The sequence below is a fragment of the Trichechus manatus genome, unplaced genomic scaffold (genome assembly GCF_000243295.1).
Source record: "Trichechus manatus latirostris isolate Lorelei unplaced genomic scaffold, TriManLat1.0 scaffold00064, whole genome shotgun sequence".
Classification (NCBI taxonomy): domain Eukaryota; kingdom Metazoa; phylum Chordata; class Mammalia; order Sirenia; family Trichechidae; genus Trichechus; species Trichechus manatus.
The window spans coordinates 12,310,695-12,329,894 of NW_004444000.1; the positions used below are offsets into that span (position 1 = coordinate 12,310,695).

General features: G+C 57.5%; 1 protein-coding gene across 2 annotated transcripts in view; it reads left to right on the plus strand.

Moving 5' to 3' along the window:
* The window catches only part of KIRREL3 (kirre like nephrin family adhesion molecule 3), a 694,039-nt gene that overhangs the window by 640,033 nt on the left and 34,806 nt on the right, over window positions 1–19,200 (plus strand). For both annotated transcript variants that reach the window (XM_004379337.1, XM_004379338.2), the window contains exons 5-7: window positions 6,415–6,572; window positions 14,111–14,261; window positions 18,954–19,059. In XM_004379337.1, coding sequence (XP_004379394.1) covers window positions 6,415–6,572; window positions 14,111–14,261; window positions 18,954–19,059 — 415 coding nt within the window. The remainder of the gene's footprint in view (window positions 1–6,414; window positions 6,573–14,110; window positions 14,262–18,953; window positions 19,060–19,200) is intronic.

The window sequence follows — 19,200 nt, forward strand, 5'->3', positions numbered from 1 at the left end:
GTGCCTTCCTGACCTAATCCAGGCGTGTAGTGAGCTGTGTGCCTTCCTGACCTAATCCAGGCGTGTAGTGAGCTGTGTGCCTTCCTGACCTAATCTGGGAAGCAGCAGGGAGCAGGCAAAGGGACCAAGGGCTCCCCACCAAGTTCTCGTTGTTCTGGGTGTCTTTCCTTCTTAGCACTCACCAGCGTGTGATTGTCCCTTTATCCCCGAGCCCTCTAGAGCAAAGCTGTTCAAACTTTAACATGCACAAGAACTATCTGGGGTCTTTGTAAAAGGCAGATTCTGATTTGGGGGTCTGAGGCAGCGCACCAGGACCTGTATGTCTAACAAGCACCCAGGTGATGCCCATGCTGCTGATCCATCCCAGGCACACCTTCCTGGCCTCACCAACAGCTCCAAGAGGGCAGGACCGTGCCCAGTGTACTCAGCCATGGTGCTCTCTGTTTAGGACACGGAGGAGGCTGAGTGAAAGGCAGAGGGGAAGCGACGCTGGCAGCGCAGGCCTGAAGCAGGGGATGGGGACGCTAGGATCAGGGAGGCTGTGGAGGTGTGAGAGGCAGTGCTTAGGATGGGCCCAGGGCCTGGGAGTCCTCCCTCCACTCTAGTCTGCTCCCGCACTCCCAGCAAACGCAGCCCACGCCCCACCCCTTCCCCATGGGGAGTCCCTGGGCCCGGGGCTGAACACTGAGGCTGAAAAGCAAACTTCTGCAGCCAGCCTCCTCCTACTCACTCAGCGCCACGTCCCTGGTCTGTCACCACCTTACCCTGCAGCCCTCCCACAGCCTGTCACCCCGACAAATCAGGCTGGGGTCAAGAACACTGGCTGAGGACCAGCCCAGCCCAGCTTCCCTCCCTCCAGCCAGCCCCCCAATACCACACCATAGAGAGCTTCTGCACAGCTGTCCCAGCAAGGGCTAGGGGGAGCTTTGTCAGCCTGTCCCAACACTCACTCACCCCCAACAGCTCGACCCTACACATACACAGATACACACAGAAACCAGTGTAGAGAGTGCAGGCCTCAGAAGCAAATGTCCGTGAGGACACTCCACAGAGAGTTAGTGAGCGCCGACTAGGTGCCGAGCACTGACCGAGGCACAGCAATGCTGCAAGGAGAAGACACACAAGCCTTGCTGTCAGGGAGCCTCCTTCCTGGCGAGAGGAGCAGACAATAGTGACCAGGGAAAGACAGTTGGGTGGTGGAACGGAGAGTAATTGAGGGCCCACTCAGACCCGGGGTCAGGTAAGGCCTCGCTGACATGTAAACTGAACCCTTACTGATGGGAAGAAGCCAGCAGGGCAAGGAGACAAAATAGAGCATTCCAGACAGAGAAGACCAGGGCCACAGCCTGCGCCAGGAATGAGCTCTGTGTGCTCTGAAGACAGAACAGTGGCGGGCCAGGGCACGGCAAGTGAGGGCTGGGTAGAACAAAGTGATGCGGAGGAGGAAGGCAGTGGCCATTGATGCCAGTGCTGGTGGGTACAGTGGGGGGCCCAGAGGGTCCGAAGCCCATTGGTGACATGAATGGACTCAGGCTGTAAGGGACCACTCCCCGTGCTTTGCAGAGAATGCACCACACAGGAGTGAGCCAGCCCCAGCCCTGCCCACCAAAGGGCTCACAGTCTGTGAGGGTCTCCGTCGTGTGCCTGGGGGCAGGGGATGGCCGGCTGACCTGACACTCCCAGCCTCCATGTTCGAGCTGCTGGGCCGATGTCCACAGACGTGCCCGACCAGCCACGTGTCATGGAGGAGAGGACGTGGGCCGTCCACCTGAGCTGACCGAGCACCTGAGGGATCCTGGAAGCCCAGGCAGGGGACTATCTGGATGAGTCTGGAGGAGATCCCACAGTGCACAGTCCCCTGGCACCATGGGAGTTCTCCCAGCCTGTTCTGGCCGGGTTGGCCAAGCTGGCAAACCAAGGCCAGCAAGTCCGATGCACTTTACTGCCGTGTAGCCACTGGGCCCAGAGGAACGGGAAGCAGTCCTTCTTTGACCCCAGACCTCCCTGCCCCCACTCGGCACTCTGTCCAGGTGATGCCCTGAAGAAAGAACAGTTAGACGGTCACCGCCAGCGCATGCTCTAGTCCAGAAGTCCAAGGCCATCCGACCATGGAAGCACTCCTCAGAGACCACGAGGGGCTGGGAGGTGTTGCCACATGACTTGTAGCTGCAGAATCTCTTGTTTACCTACAATTGTATCCGAACATAAAGCAGATGACAGCTTTGGACTCTGGTTGGAGCCGGGTTGCCTTCCCAAGCCCGTTCCCGTCTTGCTTGGCCCTCACTCACCAGGTGACACTGGCCCATCCACCTGCCCTTCTGACCTCAGTTCCCGCAGAACCTGACTGTGGGATGTCTCCCAGCCCCAGCTTCCCATACCAGACCCCCCTGTCCTTGGCAGCAGAGCTGAGAGAGCCCCACAGGGTCTCCCTCCCACGCACAGGGAGAGGAAGGGGTGCCCACACTGCGCCCCGCTATGTGGCACTGCCATGCCCAGAGCCAGCAGCTCTGCAGGGCCGGGGGCGGGGGGCAGAACAGGGAGGGAGAACTCCAGCTGCCCGCCCAAATCCTGAGTGACATAAAGGGGAACTGCAAAAAAGCGGCCACCTGCAACTGTGTGGCCTTAATTCAAATGATATATTCCTTTCCTAAGCAGCGTGAACAGGAACCAGCCAGCCCTGGGCTCCCCCACACCAGCCCGTCTGAGGCTGGGGGGCGGCCTCCAGGCCCACTGCCAGCACTGGTGTGCCCCAGGCCTCAGTCACCCAACAGTTAACATGTTCTTCCCCTGACAACAGGCACAACACCAAAACAGTCAACTATTTTTATCTCCCGATTAATCACAAAAGGCGAACGTTTCTACCTTCCCTATGATTAAAAATTAGGGAGAGCAAATTCTATAGTGGTTCAGGATAATAACCAATCCTGGAGGGGGTGTATGAATAATGCATCTCCAGGCTCCGGGCTGCTGGGTGACTCTCCCCTCCCAGCTGCCCCAGGTCTGGGCTCAAGTCTGAATGGAGAGGTAATGAGTTGCCCTCCTTCCATCTGAGTTACAGCTGCAGAGAGCGACTGTTGATTTCTATTCAGCCTGCTGGCCCCCAAACATCCCCGTCCTCGCCCGTCCCCACCCACCGCACACCCCAGCCCCCATCTGCACCCCCTCCTATCCCCATCTGGTGTGTAATGAGGCGAAGGCCAATCAATAATGCATGGCTACATGAATAACCAGCATGATAACCACTTATTTGGGAAGATGTAATCAGAGCCCATTCTGAGGGTGGATGTTTGTGTGTGTGAAAGCGTGTGTGTGTGCCGTGCCTGAGTACTCACACAACACAGCCCCACTCCTCCTCGCCCCTCTTCTGTGCTACCCTAACCCAATATGCTAAAACCACCACACAAGAGATAAACAAGAAGGAAGGGTTCGATTCATCGCTGTGTTTGGCTCTTGGAAAGGCCTCCCCAGTCTCCCCACTGCGACCGGAGTAGGATGTGGCTCGATAAAAAAAACAAAAACCCATTGCCATCAAGTCGATTCCAGCTCGTGGCAATCCCGTATGTTACCAAGTAGAACTGCTCCATAGGGTTTTCTTGGCTGCAATTTTTATGGAAGCAGGTTGCCAGGCCTTTCTTTTGTGGCACTGCTGGGTAGGTTTAACTGCCAACCTCTAGGTTGATAATTAAGCACAAACAGTTTGTGCTTTGCACATAAGCAAAAAGCCAGAGATGGCTGGTTCTCAAACTCAGTCCCCACTGGAACCAGCTGGGAGCTAAGAACTCCTGATGCCTGGGGTCCACCTTCAGAGATTCAGATTCAGTTGGTCGTGGGTGTGAACAGACAGTAGGATTTGTGTGGTAAAATACATATGTGTAACATACAATTTGCCATCTTTAAGTGTACAATTTAGTGGCATTAATTATGTTCACGGTGATATGCAACCTTTCCCACTAACTGTTTCCAAAACTTTCTCATCACCGGAAACAGAAACTCTGTACCCATTAAGCACTGACTCCCCACGCTCCTCCCAGCCCACGGTAACCACTGACCTACTTCTGCTCGCTGTCTCGAGGTTGAGACTCAGCAAATGTCAGTGCTGGAGGAACTTCCGCGACCTTCCTTCTGCTTTCACATTTTATGCTGGAGAAACTAAATCCCAGAGAAGAAATGACTTCCCTGGTCTTCCTCCTCCTGATTTAGGGCGCGTTCTACAACATCACGCCACCTGGCTCATGGTCTGGGTCATTTAGGGGAGGCTGCAGAGATGAGAATGGGCCAGCTATTTATGCGACTCCTAAAGCTCCGAGTGGGGGCAGCGGTGGGTCCGTGGTAGAACTCTGGCCTTCCATGAAGGCGACTTAGGTTCGATTCCCAACCCATGCACAGTGACGGACTATCTGTCAGTGAAGGCGTGCGTATTGCTATATGATGCTGAACAGGTTTCAGTGGAGCTTCCAGACTAGGAAGGACTGGGAAGAAAGGCCCGGAAATGTTCTACTTCTGAAAATCAGTCAATGAAAACTCTGCGGGATCACAACGGGACCAATCCGCAGCCCCTCATGGGGATGCGCAGCACCAAGCAGTGCCTTTCACTGAGCTGCGCGTGGGGTTACCCTGAGTCTGGGGTCGACTCATGGCAGCAAACAACAAAGCTCCAAGAAGCACCTTCCAGCTTTGCAGGCCCTCAGCAAGCTCACTGAGCCCCCAGCGCCTCCTTTCTGGGCACCTGGTGAGGGAGAGCCACTGCAGAAAGTAGGGGGCAGGGACCCCCGGCTTTTCCGAAGGATTAGGGCAGGTCCCTTCTGCCCCAGCCCCGGCTCTCCCTGCTGGAAGGGGCCTGGCCCATTGCGTGGAGATGAAATTCCCCCCATCAGCAACGAGTCTCACCCACTCATTTTCAGAAAGCCTTAATTAGCCAGCGCCTTCGCTCTGGCCACGCCCCCCCACGCTGGTGAAGAGGCAGAGGGGCGGACTAATGAGCGGATAGTCGGTGGGCGGGGATGCGGGAAGGCCCACAGCGGCCCGCCTCCTCCAGGCCTGGCGGCTCAGCCCTAATTGCCATCTGCACAGGGCCCGGCCTCCTGGAAAGCCTTGGCTTGAGAGCCGCCAGGGCTGGGCAGGGCTGGATGACCTTCTCAAAGAGGCCATCTTCCTCCTTGGGCCAGGATCCTGGGAGGGGGAGTGATGGCATCTTGGGGTTGTTTTTCCCGAGAAGATAGAAAAATAGGGGTTGGCACCCACTGGGCCTACTGGCTCTGGACCTGGCCCCCGCAGAGACCAGGGGTGGAGGGGGCGTGTCCTGTGGAGCGAGTGGACAAGGAGTGGGGTGGATAGGGCAGTGCCCTGGGGAGGGGAGGAGAAAGCCCGACAGGTCCTGGGACGTGTCCTCTCTGGGGTGAGGCTGGAGGGCGGGGCCGCTGCGCTCTCCTCCTGGAGTCACGAGTCACCAACCACACTATAAAGCGCAGTGGAAGAACCGGGGCGGGAAGATCGGCTCTGACTCTGGACGCGATAGGGGTGAAGTTGCTCTTAAAGAATCAAGTGCTTTGGAAATGCCAAGGACTGCACCAAACAAAAAATCCGTTGCCGTCGAGCTGGTTCCAACTGACCCTATAGGACAGAGGAGAGCTGCCCCATAGGGTTTCCAAGGAGCGGCTGGTAGATTACAGCTGCCGACCTTTTGGTGAGCAGCCGCTCTTAACCACTGCACCAGCAGGGCGCCAAGGACTGCATAGCTCCTCTGGAAAGCTGCCTCAGCCTCCAGGGGGTTGCCTTCACCGGCCCCGTTGCTAGGGAAGGGGCCTGGCACAGTAGTGTACGTGTCAGGGGACCTGACTCTGCCAGTCATTTGCTGTGTGACCTTGAGCAAGTCACTAACCCTGCTGCGCCCCGGCTTCCGGGTGTGCGCCCCGGCTTCCGGGTGTGCGCCCCGGCTTCCGGGTGTGCGCCCCGGCTTCCGGGTGTGCGCCCCGGCTTCCGGGTGTGCGCCCCGGCTTCTGGGTCTGAACAATTGGGATATGCTAATCGTGTTTGCGTCACAAGATTGCTGGGAGGATTAGATACGACAACAGATGTGACAGGGCTTTGTTTTCTAAAAAAAGAGGGCTCAGATATCATCTAGGCAGCTGCGTCTTGCCTTGCCGATCTGTGAAATGGGGCTAATAAGGCCCGCACCACCCCTCACACGCTGTGAGCGGAGGAGGCGTCGAGGGGCGGTGTCCTCCGCAAATCAACGTGCAACAGGAATGGCCAAGAGGATTGCTGTTGTTGCTGTAATACAAGGGGATTAGACATTTTACTCACGTGTGATAAGTACTGTTCAGCATCTTCGTAAAATGGCTCAGGCCCAGCCTGCAATCCCGGCCGGAAGGGAAGGGGGCGCCCTCCGCCTGACCTCTGCTTATCTCCCCGCAGTGCCGCCCGACGACCCCGTCATCCTGGGGGGGCCGGTGATCAGCCTGCGGGCGGGAGACCCCCTCAACCTCACCTGCCACGCCGACAACGCCAAGCCTGCCGCCTCCATCATCTGGTTGCGGAAGGGAGAGGTCATCAGCGGAGCCACCTACTCCAAGGTGAGGACTGGGCCTGGAAGGGGGGACGGAGGGGGGACGCATGGGGAGGGCTGGCCCCCCTTCTGAGCTCGGGGTCTCTCTGCGTGGACGTCTTCCTGTTTCTCTCTCCCTTTGTGTCTCTCTCTCTCTGTCTCTCTGCATGTATTGGTTTCTGAGGACCACCCTAACAAAATACCACACACTGGGTGTCTTGTAAGAACAGACATGTACTGCCTCACAGTTGTGAAGGTCAGGATCTCGGATTCCGGGCCCCGGCAGGGCCATGCCCTCTCCTCTCCGCCTCTGCCAGCTTCCGGTAGCTCCAGGTGCTGGTTGGCATTGCGAGGCGGGTAGACGGCCCTTCACGAGGCTGTTCTCTCCCTCACGGCTCTGTCTCTTCTCTTTATAAGGAGTCACTCAGATCGGTTTAGGACTCACCCGGCTCTGCTACAGGAGTCCCTAGGTGGTGCAAAAGGTTAACCCACTCGACTGAAAAGCTGGAGGTTCAGGTCTACCCAGAGGTGCATCGAAAGAAAGGCCTGGTGATTCGCTTCCAAAAAATCAGCCACTGAAAACCCTATGGAGCACAGTTCTACTGTGACACACATGGGGTCCCCCTGCGTCAGAACTGCCTCGAGGCGGCTGGGTGCTCCAGTTTGACCTCATGTGAACTGATAGATAGCATCTTCAAAGACCCTAGTTTCAAATGAAGTCATGTTCAAAGACACAAGGGATTAAGACTTCAGCATATCTTTCCAGACTAAAAAGCACACCCATTGCCATCAAATCAATTCTGACTCATAGCGACCCTAGAGGACAGAGTAGAACTACCCCATAGAGTTTCTAAGGAATGCCTGGTGGATTCAAACTGCCGACCTTTTGGTTAGCAGCCGTCGTTCTTAACCACTATGCCACAGGACACAATTCAACCCATAAACTGCCTCTTTCTCTCTCACAGTGGCTCGTCTGTCTTTTCTGTGACCTTGTTTGTCTGTCTCCCACTTATCACCCTGTGTCTCTTCCCTCTCACTCTCTCCTGTGGTGTCTGCCGGCTTGCCAAACAGAGTTTGGTCAGGGACAGAAGTGGCCAGGGCCCACGCTGCCAGATAAAATGCAGGACACCCAGTTCAATTTGCATTTCAGATAAACAACAAATAACTGTGTGTTAGAAATATGTCCCAAATATTTCATGGGCCATGCTTATACTAGAAAATTACTCGTTCTTATCAAGTTCACATTTAACTGAGCATCTGTATTTCTATTTGCTAAATCTGGCAACTTTACCAGGGCTGCAAGGTAAGGCTGTTCAGGTTCTACCGTGTCCAAGGGTGGCTGGCTGAGGGCCAGGGAGGGCTGAACTCCAGCCCACAGTCCCTCAACAACCCCTGTGCCCTGCTGTGTGAGTGGGGGTGTGGGGGTGGGGTCTCTAGCACAGGCTAGAAGTGCTCTGAACTGCTCCCCTCATTCCACTGTGGAAGAGTCACAGACAGGGTTTATGTGCTGCAGAGCCTTTAAGGATGAAAGGAGCCTTAGCGGGAGCCAGTCTAGCCCTTTTGATCTACAGTCACTGCCCTCTCAGCTGTCACATGGGCAGCCACAAGCCTAGAAGCCCAGTCTCCCGTGCGCTGCGTTCTGTGTTTCCCAGGACAGCCTCAGACGTAAGGGCAGCCCCCCAGTTCCCTGAGGGCCCCTCCAGAGGCTGTATCAGGGCCCAAGGCAAGCCAGTCCCCCAGGCTCCGAAGCTGGAGGTTCAAGCTTCCAGAACCCTAGCTCCCCTCTCCCTGTGGCCTCAGGGTGTGGGGAGGTGCACTCCCACCCCACCACCTGCTCCCAGGTCCTAGAAAGATAAGCGGCAGGCCTGTCTTCACTTGGGAGTGTCCTTCCTGCCCAGAGGGGTCAGCCCAGGGCTGCCCATCAAAGCCCGTGCCCCGCCTGGAGCCAGACAAATACCTTTCCTTGGGCACAGTTCCACCCCTGGGGGAAGCTGCTTTCGGGGCGATAAATCCTCCCGCCTACTCCTGGGCTGGAGCCACCCTGTTGTGTTAGGAAATAAAAATACATGGCAGAGAGAATACATCATCCAGAGGAGGATGGAAGGTAGGAAGGAGCTGCTCAGCAGTCGTCCCTGAAGTCGGGCCAGTCTGGCCACTGCCAGGGTTTATCTGCCACAGAGGACACGCCCCACCTCGTGAAAAGAAAGGACAGGGTCACGCAGCCTTCCAGCCTCCTGCCCCAGGGTCACCTGCCCACATCCACTTGTGAAGGCCCCTCAGAGCCTGGCACCTTGCTTCCTGGGACCAGTACAGGGAGGACGCACCTCCAGCCCCCGTCCCACCTGCCCCACTCACACTGCCGCCACGTGGGAAGGCACCTGGCATGGCATCTCGGGCCGTGGAGAGCCCGCCTGCCCCAGCCCTGCGCTGGAACCCCGACAATCCTTCAAGCTCCCCAGGCCCCCGTTTCCTCAACTGTAAAACAAAGATGTTGGTCAGCTGCTCTGGAAAGGTGCTGTCCAGCTTTGACACGCTGTGAGCCTAGGACTTAGCACAGCCAATAAGGTCCTGGCTTAGTTACCTGGCGCCACAGGAAGACAGCAAGTGGGTGGCTCTAAAGAACAGATGTTTATTCTCTCACAGTTCAGGAGGCTGCAAGTTCAAATTCAGGGCACCGGCTCTAGGGGAGGCTCCCCCTGTTGGCTCTGGGGGAGGGTCCTTGTCTCTTCCAGCGTCCCCAGCCCCGGCGTTGCTCAGCTCCTTGGCCATCTCCACGTGGCATCTGTCTTCCCTGGTTTGTGCTTGCCTGTCCTGTGTCTGTGCTTCTCCTTATACCTGAGAAGTGGTTAGGCTTCCACATACCCTACACTGGCAGGATGTCACAACCATGACCAAGAAAACCCCGTTTCCAGAGACGATCACATCCACAAGTAGAGCTTAGAGTTCCAACACGTTTGAGAGACACAGTTCAATCCATAACAGATGTCCAGTGCTGCTGCCTGTGGAGCAGGCTGAGGGGCACTCAGACCCCCACCTGCCTCCTGCCCTGGGTCCCCTTCTTCAGCAGGGCTGCAGGGGACCACAGGCCAAACAGCACTTCCAATTGCCCACGCAGAGACAGACAGAGCAGCCCCTGATCGGCTCAGCACGAGGCGGGCCCGGGGCCTCAAGGTCCACAGCCAAGCCCCGTCAGAGCGGATGTTAAGCAGGCGGGCTCTCGAGTGGCGTGGGCTGGGTCTGAATCCAGGCTCCACGCCTTCTAGCTGTGTGACCTCTGCCCTGCGGTGTACAGTGGAGGTGGCACCCAGCGCGTGGCCGTGGGCTGACTGGGACAACTGCCCGCACAGAGTGAGCGAATGCTGAGCACGGCCGCTGTCGCTGCTCCGCCTTCATTTGTTGCTCGCAGACCCCGAGGGGTGGCCGTGCCATGCCCATTTCACAGATGGAGCACCACAGTGTCACGGGGGAGCAGCCCCCATGTGTCTGACAGTCCTGGGCTCAAACCCAGCTTCCATCCCGTGTGACAGTGACTCACTCTCTGCCTCAGTTTCCCCAGCTGCACAACAGGGAAGATAACAATGGACACCTGGTAGGTTACTGTGAGAACCAGAAGCAATTGTGCAGGAAGGCACCTTGTAAGGAGCCTGGGACAGATGTGACCAAGTTCCATTGGCTTCCTTCTCCCAGGGCCCTGCCTCGCCCACCCCACTCCCCCCAAGAGGCTGCCCAGCTATTCCCTGTACGACCAGCCCTGGAGGTAGAGTCTCCTGATATCCTGTGGGATGCTCTCTGCTACTCCACCATGTGGCCAGACAGGGAAGGATGAGGTGGGTGGGTTCAGGATGGCATCGTTCCTGGAGGGCACTCCCCCTCACCCAGGGGAGAGGACGCACCCTCTGCCTCCCCCACCACAGACTGGTGGGTGCCCTCCTGAAACACACGCCCCCAGAGTCCCAGGGCCTGGGTGCTCAGGGGAGCCGACTGCGGGGCAGGGCCTTCAGCTCCACCCTCCTGGTGGGTGTCTGGATGCTGAAGCTCTGGAGACGGCTGGCTGGCAGGGCCTTTATCCAAGTCCCCTCCCTGGACACCCGGCCCGAGGCTGTCTGGGAACAGCGGGCTACTCCTTTGTTCTGGTGCTGCTCCAGGTCTGGCACCAGAAGGGGGTCACACATGGCATTCATCCGGAAAGCAGCCAATGACCAAACCAGGCAGAGGGAGGCCCTGGAAGAGGAGGAGAGAGAATATGGGTTCAGTCCAGAGAGAAATCTTCGCGACAGCTGCCAGACAAGGGGATGTGACCTTGATGTGGGGGCAGGTGGGAGGGCTGCTTGCTTCAGGCCCTGCAGTCACTGGGGCAGTTGGGAAAGTCCTTGGACGCAGTTGCTGGACAGAGGCCCAGTGCCCTGGAGAGGACCTGGTTTGGCTCGGTAAACCCCCACAAGCAGATGGCGGCAGCAGGGCTGAGGGGCAGAAACCTACTTCACAGCATGTGCTCTGGCAGCCTGGTACCCCTGCACAGGACAGACACCCGGCTGGGCCCCTGCCCCGGGCCCATATCTGCACACAAGTCAGAGCCTCTCCCTCCGAGTTCCCTCAGGCGGGCGCCTCCTGGGGCCTCCTAGGAGCTGCTGTGAGGGCCACGGCGGGGGTGGGGGTGGCGGCCCGGGACACAGGGAGGGCCCTGCAGCACTGTAGCGAGGCCTTTGGGGTGTGACCTTGCCCTGAGTGGGGTTCAGGAAACAAAAGGGACTCACCCGCTTCCCCTCCAGGACCTGATCTGCATGCTAATGAATGTCCTCCTCCAAGCGGGAGGCTAGGGGCTCAGTGCCCAAGGGGTCCCCAGAGCCAGTTCAGTGAAGGGAACAGAGGGAGGGGAGGGGAGTGGGGCCGTGACAAAGATTGGCCAAGGATGGAATGACCTGGAAGGTGCCTTCAAGGCCACAAAGTCCACAGGCCTTATTTGCATGTGAAAAAGTAAGGATGAGAAGAGAAGCGGAGGAGGAAGAGAGAGCAGAAAGGAGGGGTGGGAAGATCAGGATGGAACGAGGGAAAGGGAAAAACCAGGGTGAGGACCCAGAAGACAGGCGCTCTGGCCCACCTCTAACCCACCCCCCATTCGGCCTCCTCGCCTGGCCCAGCCTCCCCGCCACCCCTCCCCAGGCCCCACCAGCAGGCCCAGCCCCTCCTCGGGGCCACCGCCAGGCTGGGGGGCCCAAGCTGGGGGCCAGGCTGAGGCGCTGGGGCCTTCCCTCTCTCCTCTTGTTTAATAAACACATCTTCCTTTCTCTCTAATTAGCTAGAACAAACAATTTGAACCAGAATTTTCATTTCCCAGAAAAACGTACGCCGGGACACAGTAAATATGTCATTAATCATCATTGCGAGGCGGAAGCACACCCAGGGTGCAGGGGGAGGGAGGGCCTAATTGGGGACTGGGCTCCGCTCGCCTCTCCCCGGCACCCAGACTGCACTCCGCCCCCACCACCGAGGGGAGACCAATGGGAGGGCTTCCAGGCAGAGTGAAACGTATGCAAATATACTTTGTTAGCTAGCCCCCAGGGAAAGGAGAGGAGGCGGGGAGAACAATAGGCCCTCCCTCCCCTGCCCCGAGGTCTGATTTTCATCCAGGAAATTGTTCTTCTTATTGCCTGGGTATTTATAGACTCGCGAGGTATGCCGAAGAGCCTGCTCTGCCGGCTCTGGCTTGGGCTGGGGGCTAAACTACACCCTCCCCGTTTTGGCTGGAGTTTCTCTGCAGGCCCGGCCGGGGACACAGCCCTCGGTGCTTACCCCAGCGGCTAATCAGACCCGCCCCTGACATACTGGGACTGGCTAGCACGCTCCTCGGGCCCTCTCTGAGGACCCCTCTGCCCAGGGGCCGTGGCCTCACATCCAGGGAAAGAATGTGCTATGGGGCGCACGCCAGTGGGACCTGAGCCTAGGCCCAGCCGGTTTTAGAGGGGGCAGGACAAGTCCAGGGCCACTGGCCTGCTCTGTGAACCCTCTGGAATTTCACAAAGATGTTCTGTGCAAGTAGAGGCTCGGCCAGTTCTAGTTCTGGAGGCCACACATTTTGAACTGAGGGCCCAGAGCCTCCGGGCTCTGGCAGCTGGCACCTTGCTGCTGACCATCTCGGTGACTTGGAGGCTCTCATTGTCCATTCTGTAAGATGGGGATCATCGTAACCACCTGAGTGTCTCAGAAGCTGTGGGAGGGGTTCAGGGGCTCAGGGGAGTCACCGATTCTTGAGCGCAAACCCCAGCTCTGCCAGCAAGTGCCCGATTCACTGTGAACCTGTTTTCTGCTAAACGGGGATAACGCTGTCTCCCTTGCAGGGTCCCTGTGAGAACTAGAACCTACGCCAGGAGCCGTTAGCGTATGTGAGGGTTCGAGAGGTGGAGTCTGCACCCACCCCCGGGCTCCGGTCAGCACAAAATAAGCCTGCATCATCAGACAGCGCCCCCTAGAGGCCGTTCAGTCCCTCCTGGGACCAGCAGGCTGAGAACTAAGCAGATGCCCGTGGCACCCTGTCCCAGCGCGCACGTACCAGCCTGCGCTCACCGTCCTGGGCCACCCAGCTCAGGGTGCAGGCACCAAATGGATGTGAGCTGGGAGGGAAGGTGTCCTGGGGGAGCGACTGCAGAGCGGCCTCATGGTCCAGGAGGAAAAAGCTACGCCTTGGGAGACAGGAGGCTGTAGGACCAACCTGAAGTGGGAGTCAGGTCAAAGTCCTTAGCCTCTCTCTCGGTCCGTCTCAAACTGTTTCCTCGCCTGTCAAATGGAAGATAAGGGCATGTGTCTGCCTGTCGTGGTGAAGGCTCTGATGAGGTCAGGATGTGAAATGATTTGGAAAGGCGAAAGCGCTTATAAAGGCAAAGTAAGAAAAAGGTAAGTCCGCACTGATTCTGCCGGCACGCCCACGCCCACCCTGACCCCACACCCCAAATGCGGTCCTTCTACAGTCTGTGTCACTGACTCAGGGGCCACAAATGTCCACCTGCTGCAGACCCCAAGGCTCACCCGGACACCAGAGGCAGGATACACACACACAGCTGCTGTCAAAGTCAACTCTGACTCAAGGGCACGTGTGCCAGAGTAGATCTGTGCTCTATAGGGTTTTCAGTGGCTGATTTTCCAGAAGTAGATCGCCAGGACTGTATTCTGAGGCATCTCTGCATGGACTTGAACCTCCAGCTTTTCCATTAGCAGCCGAGAGTGTCAACTGTTTACACCACCCAGGGCTCCGGAATATACTATCCGTGAGCTCATTTCTACGCAGGACCTGGACCTCGTTTCTGTTAGGTCCACCAGGCTTCTTTTATGCTTTGGACATGCAAGTCCAGGCTGATCTTCACACGTGGTAGAAAACCTAGTTTCTTTTCCTTCCACAGCCCAGTGCTCAGCAAGGCCAGGGGGACCAGGGTAGCCCCCAGATCTGCAGGGGACTGGCACCCCTGGGTCTCCTGAGCTGGCCCAGCCTTCCTCTTTGTCTTCTCTCTGAAGCTGTCCTCCCCCAACCCCTCCAGGCCAGGTGACATGGTGCCTTCTCTCCCTCACCACCCCCAGACCCTGCTCCGAGACGGCAAGCGAGAGAGCATCGTGAGCACCCTGCTCGTCTCCCCCGGCGACGTGGAAAATGGGCAGAGCATTGTGTGCCGCGCCACCAACAAAGCCATCCCCGGCGGGAAGGAGACTTCCGTCACGATCGACATTCAGCGTGAGTACTGGCCCAGCCCGGCTCATCGCAGCCAGGCCCAGGGCGGAACCACCCGGTACCACTGCCAGGGGCTCGGGGAGGGGAAGGGGCCAGGCCTGTGCAGCCGGCTCACAGAGCCCCACGCCAGCTTCTTCGTGTCCCCTCCCTGGACGCCGTCGGAGGGAGGGCAGGAGAGGGTCAGACGGCTCTGCGGACTGGCCGTGCTTGTAGGTATGGGCATCGAAGGACCATCTTGTCCCTATTGTCACGTGGAGTGAAAACATCACACGTGATGGTCCTTTGCAAACTACACGCGCAAGCCACGTTCCCAAAGCCAAAAACCAAACCGGTTGCCGTCAAGTCGATGCCAATTCATGGCGACCTCAAGTGTGCAGAGGAGAACTGTGCTGCATAGGGTTTTCAAGGCTGTGACCTTTCAGGAGCAGATCACCAGTTCTTTCTTTCGAGGCACCTCTGAGTGGGTTCGAGCCACCAACCTTTCAGTTAGGGGACCGCTTAACTGTTTGCGCCCCCCAAGGACAGCCACATTCCCACACCTGTGCGCACAGGTGCTGGGATCTGCCGTGAGTGCAGTGCACCTGGGGAGGGTGTCTCACGGCCTGTCGTCGCAGAAGGGCCAGCGCTGAGAAAGGAGAAAGCCGAGCCATTGTTCCGTCAGCTCACGCTGCGCTCCACTTGGCACGGATTATCTCATTCACAACCATCATTTGGAGTAAGCAAGACTGTGATCCTTATTTGGGGACCTGAGGCACAAAAGGTTGATCAGCTTGCCCAAGGCCACAGAAGTTTTGAACCTAGAGAGCCGAGCCTTCCAGAGCCCACGTGATAACCCCTCTTCTCCTCTGTACAGCCACGCAGTAAGTACTCAGCGGGTATCAGTGATTACAATTAATACTAACAATAGCGTTGCTAGAAAGCTCCTGGAAGTCTCCCTAAAGGGGATTTGGTGCCTGTCAGCCCCGAGAGTAAAGAAGAAGAGCTTAACACAGCCGCCAGGGCGGTTCCAGTGGCCTCACTCTGACGACCGGCTTAGTTCAGATTTGCTGTATCAGCGCTCAGAAGCCGACTTTTCTCCTCTTCAATGCCCCTCTCTGCCACGGAGCATGACGTGGCGATGTGCTGGTGGCTGCTGTGGGCAGAGGCTCTGAATTACAAGGCCAGAGCTGCAGGCTGGCGATGGTTTCCTCCTCGTCGTCCTAGAAAACACTTGGTAGCAGCCACGGCTCCCTTGAGGCTCTAGGTGGCTCTCCAGGGCCTGGGGTCCAGAGCTCATCTTGGGAGCCAGAGAGCTAAAGTCCCCGCTCAATGTCTAGAATCCTGGCAGACACAACGTAGATTCTAGAAGGCAGAAGAAACCTTTGAGCCCTGGAGAGGTGTAACCATCAGATGGACTCACCACCCAGACAGTAGCTGAGTTATTGGGGAAGTCTTTGTCTTCATTATCTTGCCACCAGATGGTAACAGTGCCCAATGCTCACCCAGCACCCCCACCACCTCCACACCAAGCTAGGGCTCTTCCTGCATTCTTCGTTAAAGGGGCACTCTTGCCAGGGCAAGACTAGGGTGATGTGATGGATGTGCCTAGGGTACAAAATTTAAGGAGGCACTCATTCTCAAGGTTGTACAAGTGGAGGGGCAGCCTTGAAAGTGAGAGCCTCCTTAAATTTTGCGTCCTAGGTGCCTCCCTCCCCTCACCCTAATCCAGGCCCTGGTCTTGTAGACCCAGCTGCTCCTTCAGTGGTGACCACTGAAGAGCAGCTGGGCCCAGCTACTGAGAGGAAGCATTAGACTGTGGGTGTCAGAGTCCAGAAAGACTCCACCACTGCTGAGCTGTGGGAGCCTACCCCCTGGGCCTCTGGTTCCTTGACTGATTTGACCCAGTGATGCCCTAGGTCTCTTCTTGTCTAGGATTAACTGTGAGTCAGGACTCCCTCCAAACACAAGCCAGATGGGGAAGGAGTGACAGAGGGACACACAGGACATCCAAGCCTCTTACCGCCAGGCTGCCAGTCATGGCTACTGTCACAGCCCCTGTCCCCCTTCCCTGCCCCCCAAACCCCCAGCCTGGTCCAGAGACCCATGCCAGCTACAGAATCCCTCACAAGAGAGACCACTTGAGCTGGCTCCCCATGACAACAGCCTCAGCCCTGGCAGCCAGAGATCTGGGGAGAAGGATGTTTCTGCTGCAGGTCATTGTCCACCACATTGTCCATCACGGGAGGACCCGCCCGTCAACAAGGAAGCCCTCGTCACAGCAGCAGCCCACCAACTAGCAAAGACCTTCCTCTAAATGCACTGGAATGAGATGATCGATTTAACAGCACCCGAGATGACAGGTTCTGCCAGGTCTCCAGGCCGGTTCTGGCTTTCGCTCCAAGGACGTCTCAGCCACGTCAGGAGGGAGGCGTTGAGAATGAGGTCAGGGTAAGGATCAGGACCCAGGTGCCTGGTCTCCTGGATGGGCCTTGAGGCAGTCCAGTGCAGGGGCCTTACCCCAGCGTTCTTCCTGGTTTGAACTTTGGCTCTGCCACTTACTGAGTCACCGTGACCAGGTTATTCAATCTCTCTGTGCCGCGGGTTCCTCATCTGTCAATGAGATCATCATGCTTACCTCACCCAGGGAAGGATTAAATCAGAAAATGCACGCCAAGCCCTTAGCACAGCACCTGACACACTGTGAACACTCTTCACGCATCAGCGGTTACTGTGTCCACCATCCACTCTTCCACCACTCCCACAAGACCAAGGCCCAAAGGTGTGCAGCCGCCCCTCGGCCGGTGTCCCTCAGTCCTAACAGGAGAGAGGCCTTTACCCCTTTGTCCCAGGCCTCCCTCTCCCCTAGCCGGGGGGTGTTTTTATGTGCCTGCCAAGCAAAAGCAGACATCTCTCCACCTCTCCCTCCTCCTTTCTCCACCGTGTATCATTTGTTCATTCAGGAGGCGTCCAACTGTTTACTGTGGACACCGCGGATGGATCAGAGCTGCCTTTGCAAACCTGCTCATTTTCTCAGTCAACCAAGAAGCATCCCAGCTCAGCAAAAGCACATTTGTTGTTTGTTTTCCTTGGTCTTTATATGTTACCCAACGGAAGACAAAGCCCCCAGATTGAGTAATGGGGGAGAACGCTGAACACCCCCAAGCCTCGCCACATCTGGACTCTGTGTCCAGATGCCGAATTTCAAATGGATGTGCGATGAAATCACTGAGTCATGAGGTTCCTCTCTCTTGCCACCCCCTCCTCGATGTAATACTCCCCCAAACACGCACACGCGCGCACACGCACACAGGCACGCACACACGCGCAGGTTGCTGATGGAAACGCTAGCAGACTCTCAGCTGTAACATCTGTTCAGTGTGCTCTCGGTTCCACCAGCTACATCAAGGCTGCCCTCCTGCAAGTTATGCAGCTGACATCATGAGTGGGATTAAAATCATGTTTAATAGTTGGCTATGACAGAAACTGTTTATACGCTGGGAGCCCAGCAGGCTACTGAAGACTCATGTCCTGTACATCCAGAGGAGAGGGGGGAGAGAGAGACGGAGCTGCCTCTGCACCGGGAGTGGAGGCGCAGGTGAGACTGTTGGCGCCCTTCACGAGGACCCAGTGGACCCCACTGAGGGAAATTGGCTTCTTTACTACTTTTCCTGAAAATAGTCTGAGCCCCATGAAGTCCTCATGACCTCCCAGAAGTTTGCTCTGCTCATTAGTGGGAAATGGCCCAGAAGGTGAGTCGGTCCAGGCCCTGGCTAGACTGTGGGGACCCAGCTGCCCTCTTCACCCAGCCTAAAGCTGAGCTCCAGTTCGATCTCCAGGGCATGACAGGGAAGAAGGACGGACACTGGTCCGTCCTCCCCAGGAATGCCAAGGCCAGGTGCACTTGGAGCCCAGGAGCAGTGGGAGCCCGCGAGCATCGGGAGTACTGGGAGCCTGGGAGCACTAGGAGCCCGGGAGCAGTGGGAGCCCAGGAGCAGTGAGAGCCCAGGGGCACCAGAAGTACTGGAAGCATCAGGAGTACTGGGAGCCCGGGAGCACTGGGAACCCAGGTGCACTGGGAGCCCAGGTGCAGTGGGAGCCTGGGAGCAGTGGGAGCCCAGGAGCACTGGGAACCTGGGTGCACTGGGAACCCGGGAGCACTGGGAGCCCAGGAGCAGGGATACCACCGCCTTTGGTGGGGGCGTCCAGAGCCCACTGCCCCTCAGCCCAGGAGGGCCAGGCCGACCCAGGCCCTTCTCCAGGCTGTTCCTCCACCTCAGCAGTGACGAGGAGCCGATGAAAAGATGCAGCTGCCGCTTTCAAGTTACCAGCCACAGCAGCTCTTACACAGCAAGAGATTAAACCAACATGTCCACGACAGAAAATCTCTGTGTGAATGGGGCTTAGTGTCCACCCTCCCCCTTATGTCCCTGCCTCCGCCACACCCAACTCTCTTTCCTGATGTCGTGTTTAGTTGCAGCTAAAAGCTAGGGGATGGGCAGTGTGCTCTTGGGGCAGGGAGTCACAGCTTCCAGCGGGTGCTCATTCAAGCCCCAGACCTTGAATTGACAGAGGGAACCTGGCCCCACCACCAGGATGACCGTCCAGTGCAGGCACCTCCTGGGTGTGGGCCACCCAACGATGGCCTTCCTGCCCCATTCCTTTCTGAATGGTGGACACAGCTTTCTCAGCCTGCAAATGAACCCCTTGTCTCTGCAGACCCCCCACTTGTCAACCTATCCGTGGAGCCACAGCCAGTGCTGGAGGACAACGTCGTCACGTTCCACTGCTCAGCAAAGGCCAACCCAGCCGTCACACAGTACCGGTAAGAGCTCTGCCATGGAGACAAGCTCTGCTCACTGGACCCCGTCTTCCTGCACCCACCACCCCACCATGCCCACTGGACCCCATCTTCCTGAACCCCCACCCCACCATGCCCACTGGACCCCATCTTCCTGCACCCCCC